Source organism: Drosophila montana, unplaced genomic scaffold (genome assembly GCF_035044405.1).
Source record: "Drosophila montana isolate Dmon_TW-CO22-7 unplaced genomic scaffold, ASM3504440v1 contig_3848_1, whole genome shotgun sequence".
Taxonomy (NCBI): Eukaryota; Metazoa; Arthropoda; class Insecta; order Diptera; family Drosophilidae; genus Drosophila; species Drosophila montana.
In genome coordinates this window covers 5,045,835-5,058,762 of record NW_026998720.1, presented here as the reverse complement: position 1 = coordinate 5,058,762, position 12,928 = coordinate 5,045,835, and the positions used below count along the sequence as shown (strand labels likewise).

The following is a 12,928-nucleotide window of genomic DNA, read 5'->3' as shown; positions in this document are numbered from 1 at the left end:
AAATTTACAATGAGCATTGAGAAGGGTACCTTGGTTTTGCAAGCACTAGCTGGATATGTTGGCTAGTAGTTGACATAGTTGGTTTATATATTATAGTTAAGCATAGACGCAGTTGAAAGTAAACATTATGAATGAATAGGTTTAAAGATATAGAACTCAGCTCTAGACCAAAACTCACCCGCTATCAAGCAGACAGCTGGTTATTCAGTTCATAAAAGACAGTAAGTGATATAATATACAATAGAGTTAGGAATAGACTGTTGTATTGATTTGGGCAAGTTGTATTTTGTGTGTCTGTTGTCATTTTTGATGTCAGAGTCCCAATTGAGAGTTGTTTGGAGAGTCGGGTAATAGGTTTGGGAACTGTAGTTACCTTAAGCTGGGCATAGACTTTCCCTTGATGAGATTACTGGCTGGCTCTCAAGTGATCATTGAGGCAGATCGTGACAGTTTCTTCTCGCCCGTGTCGAGGCTACGATGATATTCCTAGGCAAACGAAATGAAGTCAATTAGGGATTGGTTGATTTTATCACCATGTTAGCTAACAATAAACTTTAGTAACAACGTATGACAGGTGAACGAACAGGTTTCGATAACGATTGGATAAATTAAGCATTCGATATCTAAGCGGGGTGCTAGGCCTTGTAGTGTCCACGTGTATACGGGGGGCAGTCGATGCTGCCTTCTACATGGAGTGTCCACGTCCATTTGTAACCCTCTATGGCGTTTTCGCCCTTAATGGCTTACGTTGATCGCGGGGCGTTGGGTTCGGGGGCGCGTACTTCTTGCTTTTTCTCAATTTAGCTCGTCGTGGTCGGGGTTCTTCCTCACCCAATCTGCCTATCAACACCAATACACTGACATGAAGAATATCAAGTACGCTTCAAAAAAAACAAGATCAAATATTATCATAAAATTTATCTTTATTTCCCTATCCTGTAAATAAGTGTTCCGACAAACACCACAAAACTCGGGATCCAATTTTCCTAATGGAGGGATCTTGGTGTTAGTTGTCCCTCGTCTCTACCCTCCCTACCATAGCAACCAGAAAATCGTAGATTGCCCCTATGCGAGACTCTAACGCATTAACGCATTTCAACAGAATTCAGCATGGTACTCGACAGACAAGATAATTATTCACCGATTCATATTAAAATATAACAAAATCATTTAATTGAAGCAAGCCGTTGATCTCAAGATACATGATTATATTACAAGCGAATTATCAATTCCCGAAGATTTACCGAAACATTCAAATTCGAATTCATGATTTTAAAAATAATAATATACTGATTTTTGTTCAACAAAATAACTTCAGTTTTCCAACATAACTTACTGAAGAAAACTGTTATCTTACGCTCACGTTGGCAATAGGTTCGAGATCAATGCGATGTCAATCGTTAATATATATATATACAACAGATATACAAAATAAAATAGTCCTCACTACTCTATATTAACTCACTCATACTTCCATCGTTGCGTGCACTTGGGCCCAATATGACGTCGATGTTGGTGGGTGTGTGTAGGTGTATTATTGTATGGGTATCATTGTTGCCTTTGTACAAAGAAAGTTAATTGTAAGTATATATATAAATATTGACGTGCATATAAATGTCACAACCTTACCCTTGTGACATTTATATATATATATATATATTACTACTGCTGCTTAACTCTAATATCTATCGACTAATTTTTAATTTAATATAATACATTTTTTTTTTCATGTTTGTTTAGTTGCTTAAATTTACTTTAGCTTCGATCAATGGGAATAGATTAGGTAGACATCCGCTGATCGCAATGTCAAAAATTTAAGTTTAATGTGATGTATGTATGGATGCGTGCTTCGAATTTCGTTCAGATGGCTTCTGTTTTACTAATTGTAGTTGCTTTTATCTTTTAACTTGTTCGTGCGCTTTACTCTTTGTCAATTCTAATTCCCATTCTCTCAATAAGAGCGACGAAGGTAGCACAAAGGAGAATAAATAATCAATTACACTACGCAACACAGATTTTAAGTCATAATTTCTTGTGGATCTGAATAAACTTGTGACTTTGGTATCCATTTATATAAGTCACTTAACGCCAGAAACATTTGATGATCATCAACGAGCAGTCTCGAATGTGGCACTGGAGCACGGTTCCGAAATCTCCTTGGAGTAGATTTACTACCCTTGTCTCCGAGCAAATATGTATGCACCAAGAGATTGGTGAAAAGCGGACCAGCGCTTGCGGCAGCACCCCTGCCACGAGGCTGTAAAATTAAAAAAGGGTCAAACACCAATCCATTGATACTAGGCTAATATAAAATCACCTGTTTCAATATCTTTCACTACTTAGATTTTACAATACTTTTCCACTCGCACGTCTGCTTCAATACGCTTTCTATTATTTTTATTACTTATTTTAACTTTAGACTTCGTTTTTACACTGTTTAATCTTCTTGACGAAGTACGTCCTTTCGCTTCCAATCTGAACTGAAGACTGTCGCACTCGGTCGCCCGCTCCTTTTATAGACCTAGCTGTAACGGTGATAAAAGCTTTCGCGATCGCTCCTCAGTTTAACTGCATTATCGTATGATCTGCCTACGTGCCAAATCAGACATCAAAAGGAATATGCAAAAGTGTGTCAGCTAAGTGCGAGGGTAGCACATAAAGTTTCTAACAATCAAGAACTGTTCCCACTCGGCTACTACAGCCTTCAAACGCATAACCAATGAACGTGCGCTAATGGCATTTGACAAAAAAGGGTATTGCTATAAATTTAGTGATAGCTATCGGCTTACTGCATGTTGCAGTGGATCCTTGCCATTGGCAGAGTTTGTATCGAGTCCTACTTTTTCCAAGTTCTTTTCCGATTTCGAGAACATTTTCGTTTCCACAAAGGCCCGTAGATAGGCCATTTTTACGCGCTTCTTTTTCTCGCTGCCCCGACGTTTCGAAGTGCAAGGCATGGTCGGAGACTGCTCTGAAAGGAAAGCCCCTAATTATAGGTTAGTTTTAGAGGATGATGGATCCGAAATGCTTCTACAGCTCACCAACTACATCGGGTTGCACGGTTGCTGCTGGTTCGGGTATTTCAATGTAATCTTTGACCACAGAGCTGCCAGGACTATCCCGACTGTTGCTGCCCGGAGCGTTTTCGTGGCTGATTCGATGTGATGGCTGCATCCTCGCCAATTTCGCTGAGTCTGCAAAGCAAGCAACTGCACCAACTGATATATTAAAAGAACACCCGACGCACCTGTTGTAAAGGTACTGTAAGCTCCAGAAGATGCCTTCCTTCAGCCAGTGCGAGATGAAGAGGCACCTGAGTACGGCCACATCCAGAAAGGTGGCAGCCGAGACATCCGCCTTGGTACTCTCAGATTTATCAGTTTCCGATTCTTTTTCAGCGCTGCGTCTCTCTTGGTGGATAGTGGCTTCTCTTTGTCACGTGTGTTCATTGATTGTTCACTGCCCCGACGGCTTTGCGATTACTGCTGTTGCTTCTGTAGCAAACTGGCATCAGCCTAAAATGGACTGCAGTTGTGGTAGTTAAGGTTAATAACTAGACTAAATTGCTTACCGTGAAGAAAGAGTTATCCATGAGCTGCGGTGCGGTAATCAAACTGATAACCTGCGACTAGCTCACCTCCTCATCCTGCGGGCCGTAGTCAATGAGACCACTTTGCGGCGAGTCCGCCTTGGGCGACATGGCGTCGGGTCCCAGCAAACGCTTGCGACCCTGAAACACATCCGTCGAACCCTTTGGCGTGGGTGCGCACAGCAAGTTGCGGACCTTGGGCTTCACGGGCGCGGTGAAACATGGAGCACCCGGTGCTCGATTGTCCCACATGCCCTGCCACAGTTTAATGCCATTCTCCAGGCGAAAATTTTAAAAGTCCGATTCTTTGAGATGATGTATGATGGGCGCAAACAGATAAACAAAAAGCTGTGACCAACAATGATTAATAAGCAGTATTTAGCATCTCCAGCAATTAGAACTAACCGTGATAGTTGGCACCGAGAACAAATACTGATCCATAGCCTTAGGCTTGGGCTCAGCAGCTTCAGCCAAACCTAGATCATCGCCTCCTTCGTCATCGGCGCATTCCTCGGCGGCATAGAGTAATATCCATTGGCCCAATGGCCTGCATGTCCTTCACACGGCCTGAAACAATACATTTTGTGGAATACAGTACAGCAGAGACAAAGCCGTAAGATCTAAGACGTTGAAGAACACTTGGTTAGGCCGTGTAATATTTGCTAGTGTTATATGTATAAAAGATATTTTCGTCGACTCGCTTGACGGCGTAGTGGGCTGAGCGTCCGCCCACCAATCTCGAAGTCTGGGGTATTTGAAAGCGAATTACACAAACAATGTCGGTGCCAGCTGCTTGTTTAAACTTATTTATTTGAACCGGACAACGCCAGGTAATTTCTCTTCATATTTATGTAATTTATGACAAATCTGTTTCAGGCTTTAATTTGAAATCCAAAAGATAAAATCGTTGCTTTCAGGATACCTTCGGGAAGTCACTGACCATTCCCAGCTATGAGCAGGGGCATAGCTTGCCGGACAGGCTGTAAATTTTCCCCCACCGGGTCGGTGATTTCCCATTACTTTCCCAATACTATCTCCTTATCCTATCTACTTAACACTCTGTATATCTAGCATACAGTTCTTTACTTTATTAACAATCTTTTTACTTTCTTTTCTCCTATTTATGATATATTCTTAAATAATATAGCAAATTAAGATTATTTTTAATTTTACTTAAGAGCACTTTTTCCTACTTACACCCTTCTTCTTAGATGTAGGCTCTAATAGCGTCACTGACAAAATTAGCTGTGAAAAGGGGCACAGCTGGCCGGACTGGCAAATAAAACACCTCCATCGGTCGGTGAGGCTATTTGAAATTTGTTTTCTCTATCTAGGCTTTTAGCATCTAAATTTCATAATTGTAAATATAATGTATTGAATAATTAGGAAGACCCTCGTTTTGTCGACCACTACTAAATAAATAAAAAAATAATAAATAAAATATAGAAGGAGGAGCCTGGCGCCTCCGACTCATCCACGCCCGTATAGTCAATGTGGGAGTCCGTGTGCGAGCGCAGCATGGGCCTGCGAAAGCGAGCGGTACTGCTGCCACCGCCAGCGCTGCTATTACCACCAGCGCCAGCAATGCTACCACCATTGCTAAGTGCATCCAACTGTGAATCAATGGAGCCCTGAAAGATGAAGGAACCCTTGACTGTAGACTGTAATCCTCTGCTTAGAGCATCCTATCCGACTTACCTGTCGCTTCATATAATCCGGCGATGGAGTGGGCGAATGCTCTGTAACTGTGATGATAGGATTGCGTGGACAGAAAGCTGTGGATCGCGGACACGTGGCCTGTGGTGGTCTTGAGAACTTCGGCGGATCTACGTATCTGTAATATCTGGCATATTGTAAAATACATGCGAAAAACGTATGTGCATTGCATTAGTCGAAACGGCGTGCAAGAAACTTAAAAATAAAAGCTGTTGGAACAAGGAGTTCGGAACAGGGTTTCAAAAGGCAAGTTTCCAAGCTTCTCTGTAAATTTAAAACTCACTTTAAAATGCCGTTGCCCAAAATTCTAACTGTCAAATGTTACAACGCACTTTAGCTACATTGTAAATATTTGTAATGAGCAAAGAAAATGCAGCTGGGCGTTAAAATTAAGGGGAGCATTAAATTTACAATGAGCATTGAGAAGGGTACCTTGGTTTTGCAAGCACTAGCTGGATATGTTGGCTAGTAGTTGACATAGTTGGTTTATATATTGTAGTTAGGCATAGACGCAGTTGAAAGTAAACATTATGAATGAATAGGTTTAAAGATATAGAACTCAGCTCTAGACCAAAACTCACCCGCTATCAAGCAGACAGCTGGTTATTCAGTTCATAAAAGACAGTAAGTGATATAATATACAATAGAGTTAGGAATAGTCTGTTGTATTGATTTGGGCAAGTTGTATTTTGTGTGTCTGTTGTCATTTTTGATGTCAGAGTCCCAATTGAGAGTTGTTTGGAGAGTCGGGTAATAGGTTTGGCAACTGTAGTTACCTTAAGCTGGGCATAGACTTTCCCTTGATGAGATTACTGGCTGGCTCTCGAGTGATCATTGAGGCAGATCGTGACAGTTTCTTCTCGCCCGTGTCGAGGCTACGATGATATTCCTAGGCAAACGAAATGAAGTCAATTAGGGATTGGTTGATTTTATCACCATATTAGCTAACAATAAACTTTAGTAACAACGTATGACAGGTGAACGAACAGGTTTCGATAATGATTGGATAAATTAAGCATTCGATATCTAAGCGGGGTGCTAGGCCTTGTAGTGTCCACGTGTATACGGGGGGCAGTCGATGCTGCCTTCTACATGGAGTGTCCACGTCCATTTGTAAACCTCTATGGCGTTTTCGCCCTTAATGGCTTACGTTGGTCGCGGGGCGTTGGGTTCGGGGGCGCGTACTTCTTGCTTTTGCTCAATTTAGCTCGTCGTGGTCGGGGTTCTTCCTCGCCCAATCTGCCTATCAACACCAATACACTGATATGAAGAATATCAAGTACGCTTCAAAAAAAACAAGTTCAAATATTATCACAAAATTTATCTTTATTTCCCTATCCTGTAAATAAGTGTTCCGACAAACACCACAAAACTCGGGATCCAATATGCCTAATGGAGGGATCTTGGTGTTAGTTGTCCCTCGTCTCTACCCTCCCTACCATAGCAACCAGAAAATCGTAGATTGCCCCTATGCGAGACTCTAACGCATTAACGCATTTCAACAGAATTCAGCATGGTACTCGACAGACAAGATAATTATTCACCGATTCATATGAAAATATAACAAAATCATTTAATTGAAGCAAGCCGTTGATCTCAAGATACATGATTATATTACAAGCGAATTATCAATTCCCTAAGATTTACCGAAACATTCGAATTCATGATTTTAAAAATAATAATATACTGATTTTTGTTCAACAAAATAACTTCAGTTTTCCAACATAACTTACTGAAGAAAACTGTTATCTTACGCTCACGTTGGCAATAGGTTCGAGATCAATGCGATGTCAATCGTAAATATATATATATACAACAGATATACAAAATAAAATAGTCCTCACTACTCTATATTAACTCACTCATACTTCCATCGTTGCGTGCACTTGGGCCCAATATGACGTAGATGTTGGTGGGTGTCTGTAGGTGTATTATTGTATGGGTATCATTGTTGCCTTTGTACAAAGAAAGTTAATTGTAAGTATATATATAAATATTGACGTGCATATAAATGTCACAACCTTACCCTTGCCAAATATATTCATAGGTCAAAAGGAATATTACTACTGCTGCTTAACTCTAATATCTATCGACTAATTTTTAATTCAATATAATACATTTTTTTTTCATGTTTGTTTAGTTGCTTAAATTTACTTTAGCTTCGATCAATGGGAATAGATTAGGTAGACATCCGCTGATCGCAATGTCAAAAATTTAAGTTTAATGTGATGTATGTATGGATGCGTGCTTCGAATTTCGTTCAGATGGCTTCTGTTTTACTAATTGTAGTTGCTTTTATCTTTTAGCTTGTTCGTGCGCTTTACTCTTTGTCAATTCTAATTCCCATTCTCTCAATAAGAGCGACGAAGGTAGCACAAAGGAGAATAAATAATCAATTACACTACGCAACACAGATTTTAAGTCATAACTTCTTGTGGATCTGAATAAACTTGAGACTTTGGTATCCATTTATATAAGTCACTTAACGCCAGACATATTTGATGATCATCAACGAGCAGTCTCGAATGTGGCACTGGAGCACGGTTCCGAAATCTCCTTGGAGTAGATTTACTACCCTTGTCTCCGAGCAAATATATATGCACCAAGAGATTGGTGAAAAGCGGACCAGCGCTTGCGGCAGCAGCCCTGCCACGAGGCTGTAAAATTAAAAAAGGGTCAAACACCAATCCATTGATACTAGGCTAATATAAAATCACCTGTTTCAATATCTTTCACTACTTAGATTTTACAATACTTTTCCACTCGCACGTCTGCTTCAATACGCTTTCTATTATTTTTATTACTTATTTTAACTTTAGACTTCGTTTTTACACTGTTTAATCTTCTTGACGAAGTACGTCTTTTCGCTTCCAATCTGAACTGAAGACTGTCGCACGCGGTCGCCCGCTCCTTTTATAGACCTAGCTGTAACGGTGATAAAAGCTTTCGCGATCGCTCCTCAGTTTAACTGCATTATCGTATGATCTGCCTACGTGCCAAATCAGACATCAAAAGGAATATGCAAAAGTGTGTGAGCTAAGTGCGAGGGTAGCACATAAAGTTTCTAACAATCAAGAACTGTTCCCACTCGGCTACTACAGCCTTCAAACGCATAACCAATGAACGTGCGCTAATGGCATTTGACAAAAAAGGGTATTGCTATAAATTTAGTGATAGCTATCGGCTTACTGCATGTTGCAGTGGATCCTTGCCATTGGCAGAGTTTGTATCGAGTCCTACTTTTTCCAAGTTCTTTTCCGATTTCGAGAACATTTTCGTTTCCACAAAGGCCCGTAGATAGGCCATTTTTACGCGCTTCTTTTTCTCGCTGCCCCGACGTTTCGAAGTGCAAGGCATGGTCGGAGACTCCTCTGAAAGGAAAGCCCCTAATTATAGGTTAGTTTTAGAGGATGATGGTTCCGAAATGCTTCTACAGCTCACCAACTACATCGGGTTGCACGGTTGCTGCTGGCTCGGGTATTTCAATGTAATCTTTGACCACAGAGCTGCCAGGACTATCCCGACTGTTGCTGCCCGGGCCCTGGTACAGTGAGATCTCGATTTGTGGTATGAGCAGCGAGTTGGAGCGTTTTCGTGGCTGATTCGATGTGATGGCTGCATCCTCGCCAATTTCGCTGAGTCTGCAAAGCAAGCAACTGCACCAACTGATATATTAAAAGAACACCCGACGCACCTGTTGTAAAGGTACTGTAAGCTCCAGAAGATGCCTTCCTTCAGCCAGTGCGAGATGAAGAGGCACCTGAGTACGGCCACATCCAGAAAAGTGGCAGCCGAGACATCCGCCTTGGTACTCTCAGATTTATCAGTTTCCGATTCTTTTTCAGCGCTGCGTCTCTCTTGGTGGATAGTGGCTTCTCATTGTCACGTGTGTTCATTGATTGTTCACTGCCCCGACGGCTTTGCGATTACTGCTGTTGCTTCTGTAGCAAACTGGCATCAGCCTAAAATGGACTGCAGTTGTGGTAGTTAAGGTTAATAACTAGACTAAATTGCTTACCGTGAAGAAAGAGTTATCCATGAGCTGCGGTGCGGTAATCAAACTGATAACCTGCGACTAGCTCACCTCCTCATCCTGCGGGCCGTAGTCAATGAGACCACTTTGCGGCGAGTCCGCCTTGGGCGACATGGCGTCGGGTCCCAGCAAACGCTTGCGACCCTGAAACACATCCGTCGAACCCTTTGGCGTGGGTGCGCACAGCAAGTTGCGGACCTTGGGCTTCACGGGCGCGGTGAAACATGGAGCACCCGGTGCTCGATTGTCCCACATGCCCTGCCACAGTTTAATGCCATTCTCCAGGCGAAAATTTTGAAAGTCCGATTCTTTGAGATGATGTATGATGGGCGCAAACAGATAAACAAAAAGCTGTGACCAACAATGATTAATAAGCAGTATTTAGCATCTCCAGCAATTAGAACTAACCGTGATAGTTGGCACCGAGAACAAATACTGATCCATAGCCTTAGGCTTGGGCTCAGCAGCTTCAGCCAAACCTAGATCATCGCCTCCTTCGTCATCGGCGCATTCCTCGGCGGCATAGAGTAATATCCATTGGCCCAATGGCCTGCATGTCCTTCACACGGCCTGAAACAATACATTTTGTGGAATACAGTACAGCAGAGACAAAGCCGTAAGATCTAAGACGTTGAAGAACACTTGGTTAGGCCGTGTAATATTTGCTAGTGTTATATGTATAAAAGATATTTTCGTCGACTCGCTTGACGGCGTAGTGGGCTGAGCGTCCGCCCACCAATCTCGAAGTCTGGGGTATTTGAAAGCGAATTACACAAACAATGTCGGTGCCAGCTGCTTGTTAAAACTTATTTATTTGAACCGGACAACGCCAGGTAATTTCTCTTCATATTTATGTAATTTATGACAAATCTGTTTCAGGCTTTAATTTGAAATCCAAAACTCGAGAGTTAAGTCAAGGGTGATGTAGCCGGGAGTCGCCGACTAGGAGATGTTTCGAAATCAACTTGCGGGCACCAGGAGAACCTATGCTTAAAGTTACAAGTCTCAAGGTTCTGAGATCGACTCGTTTATACTTACGGATAGACAAACAGACGATGATGCTGACCAAGAGGGACTGAAACTGATTTATGGAATTTTCGATGCTTCCTTCTGTCTGTTACATACATTTCAAAAATCCAGGATACCCATTTTCAATTGGTCCAGGGTATAACAAATTGAGCCATTTATGTTTCCGGGAGTTAAACCCATATCAAATTTATTTTTAGTTACAGCTACAGTTTAATGCTCTGCTCCAATCACATTTAAGGTACGTGTTAGTTCATTTATATCTCATTTATACTCTGAAGGCGAATGCTTGTCTAAGCTGTTAAAAGTAAAGTGTATAAAATGGATTTAATGATCACATTTGTCTTGCTGGGTTTATTGCTGGGAGCCATCGAGGCTCAGGACATGGTATTTAGAACTGTAATAGCATATACAAAAGATAATAACTTAATCATTATTGAAGAGTCTAGATCAGTTGCAAGTGCAATTACAATCTCAGAGGGACCTGGAAGAAAAACTAGTTTGGCTTCAATTAAAACTGTCTGAGGATCTGTACAAAGATAAGCTGATAAAATCGTTAAAGGAAGCGAACGAGTTGCTAGTAAATAAAAACTGCACAAACGAAAGGTGCAATGAATCTGAACTGAACCTTCAACATCAAATAGCCCAACTACAGAGCACCGCAGAAATCCTTAAAATAATGGTTGACAATAATAATAATAATCAACCATCACCATCGAACATTATTGAAAACCAGCTACAGCTGTGTCGGTCTCAGCTGATGAAGCCATCTGCAAATCCTATTGGAGAAACTACCCCAAGAATTGAGATAGCGAAACCCACCAGCTGTATTCCGTTCGGCTATTATACAGGCATTAAAACACTTCACCTTCCCGGTATAAGTCCTTTTCGCGTAATGTGCGATGGTCAAACTGCAGGACCTGGCTGGACTCTCATTCAACGAAGAATCGATGGTTCAGAGGATTTTTATAGAAATTGGGCTGATTACCGTAACGGTTTCGGCAATATGGATAAAGAGTTTTTCCTAGGTCTAGAAAATATTTATCACTTGACCAATTATCAGCGCTACGAGCTGTATACTTTCATAGAGGCATTTAATGGCAGTATCCACTGGGCTCGGCATAATAATTTTTATATTGGTAGCGAAGTCGAAAAATACAAACTGAAAAGTCTGGGTGAAGTGAATGGCACTACAAACATGTTGAGTAAACATTTGAATTTTGAATTTTCAACCTACGACCGGAACAGTTTTGAGAACATGTCGTATGTAAATCATGGTGGCTTTTGGTATACGGAGAAATATCAAGGATGGTAAGTAAATAATTTATTTGAATATTATATATGTTTCAATGTGGTCCATTCTATAATTTCAAGCAATCCTAATGGGCGATATTATAAAACTGCTGTTAACAGAACAGACGACTTGCATTGGCAAGATTCTTCTTCGAATAAAGCAATAAGAATGCTTATTCGCCCTTATATGGGTTAAGAATACAATACAATAAAACATATTTCATATGAGTAAGTAATTGCTTTGAAGTTGACATTTTGTACTTCAAAAATTATTTTTGTATTGTAAATTCCAGATTGTTTTCAACAGCCGATTCCTAGAGACATGTCTGTAGTTTCTATGAGTTTCACAATTTTACTACTTGTTTCAATTTTTTTTTAATTTCTTCGTAAAACTTGCCGCAAATCCTTCGTTATGTGTGCAAAAAGGACAGTACTCTGAAAATTTAAGTCAGTCAGGATGAATAGTTATATGTTAAAACTATTAATGCCTTCTTTTTTGTGAATAAAAATTAAATGAAAAAATAACACAAAATGCGTATCTTTCTAGCTAAAGGGTTACCTACCTCGCAGGCTTCTTTGGATTCCTGCAATATGTAGTTGTAGTAGTAGTTGTTGTTTTGGATGTTGTTGTTATTGTAAGTTAAAGCATAATATTGTTGTCATAATGAGTATGTTTTATTTGTGTTAGGTGGGCGTGTTAGTAAATTCTAAACAAGAAATTGAAATGCGAATGCAAAATGAATAAAAATAACTATCAAACATCAAATTCATATTCATAGATCGATTATATTATCGAACTTAATGATCAGTAAAACATAAATCTCTATATATAAAACAGTTTGTCCTGACTGACTGACTGTCTGACTGACTGACTGATTGGTGATCAACGCACAGCCCAAACCGTAAGAGCTAGGAAGCTGAAATTTTCACTGTAGTTACCTTATGTGATGTAGGTGCACGTTAAGGCGGGGTTTCGGGAAAATCCACCCGCAAGTGTTTGTATGTAACTTTTTTATTTACCATCCGATCGGCTTCAAACTTGTTTTCAAAAATCTTTGTTTAAATTCATTTTAGGGGTGTTTCACACTTTTAGGAAAATCCATTCCTCCTTGGTGGAAATGGAGGTCAAAGATTTGGTGGGTGACATTTCGCGCTCAAATTCATTTCCAGAAATCTATAAGAAAAATCATTTGAGACGTGTTTCACACTTTTCGCAGAATTCAAACTTCTTCGGGGGGAATGCGCTTTAAAGATTTTTTGGGCGAAGTTTT

The 12,928-nt window shown here is 40.5% G+C and overlaps 3 protein-coding genes across 20 annotated transcripts; 1 reads left to right on the top strand and 2 right to left on the bottom strand.

Moving 5' to 3' along the window:
- Positions 1-280: 280 nt before the first annotated feature.
- Positions 281-10,753, bottom strand: LOC135438750 (protein unc-80 homolog). 17 transcript variants are annotated; one of them, XM_064697215.1, is made up of 7 exons: positions 9,000-9,264; positions 8,747-8,946; positions 8,495-8,691; positions 6,082-6,194; positions 5,887-5,904; positions 5,288-5,432; positions 4,030-4,156 (listed from the first exon to the last, which is right to left on the bottom strand). In XM_064697215.1, the coding sequence occupies exons 3-7, from the start codon at positions 8,660-8,662 to the stop codon at positions 4,148-4,150; spliced, it is 453 nt and encodes a 150-aa protein (XP_064553285.1). In that variant the 5' UTR covers positions 8,663-8,691; positions 8,747-8,946; positions 9,000-9,264; the 3' UTR covers positions 4,030-4,147. The 17 variants fall into 17 exon arrangements, 9 of the variants coding, with proteins under 9 accessions (XP_064553285.1, XP_064553280.1, XP_064553281.1 ...); XM_064697210.1 differs by lacking the exon at positions 4,030-4,156 and adding an exon at positions 4,502-5,220; XM_064697211.1 differs by lacking the exon at positions 4,030-4,156 and adding an exon at positions 4,502-5,220 and having other exon boundaries at positions 8,495-8,676.
- Positions 3,139-3,918, bottom strand: LOC135438752 (protein unc-80 homolog). Of its 2 annotated transcripts, none has more exons than XM_064697221.1 (3): positions 3,572-3,918; positions 3,248-3,525; positions 3,139-3,194 (listed from the first exon to the last, which is right to left on the bottom strand). In XM_064697221.1, the coding sequence occupies exon 1, from the start codon at positions 3,839-3,841 to the stop codon at positions 3,629-3,631; it is 213 nt and encodes a 70-aa protein (XP_064553291.1). In that variant the 5' UTR covers positions 3,842-3,918; the 3' UTR covers positions 3,139-3,194; positions 3,248-3,525; positions 3,572-3,628. The 2 variants fall into 2 exon arrangements, with proteins under 2 accessions (XP_064553291.1, XP_064553290.1); XM_064697220.1 differs by having other exon boundaries at positions 3,248-3,515; positions 3,572-3,907.
- On the top strand, positions 10,597-11,875 carry LOC135438749 (microfibril-associated glycoprotein 4-like). The gene is made up of 3 exons (XM_064697209.1): positions 10,597-10,751; positions 10,807-11,675; positions 11,739-11,875. The coding sequence occupies exons 1-3, from the start codon at positions 10,686-10,688 to the stop codon at positions 11,851-11,853; spliced, it is 1,050 nt and encodes a 349-aa protein (XP_064553279.1). The 5' UTR covers positions 10,597-10,685; the 3' UTR covers positions 11,854-11,875.
- The last annotated feature ends 1,053 nt before the right edge of the window (positions 11,876-12,928 follow it).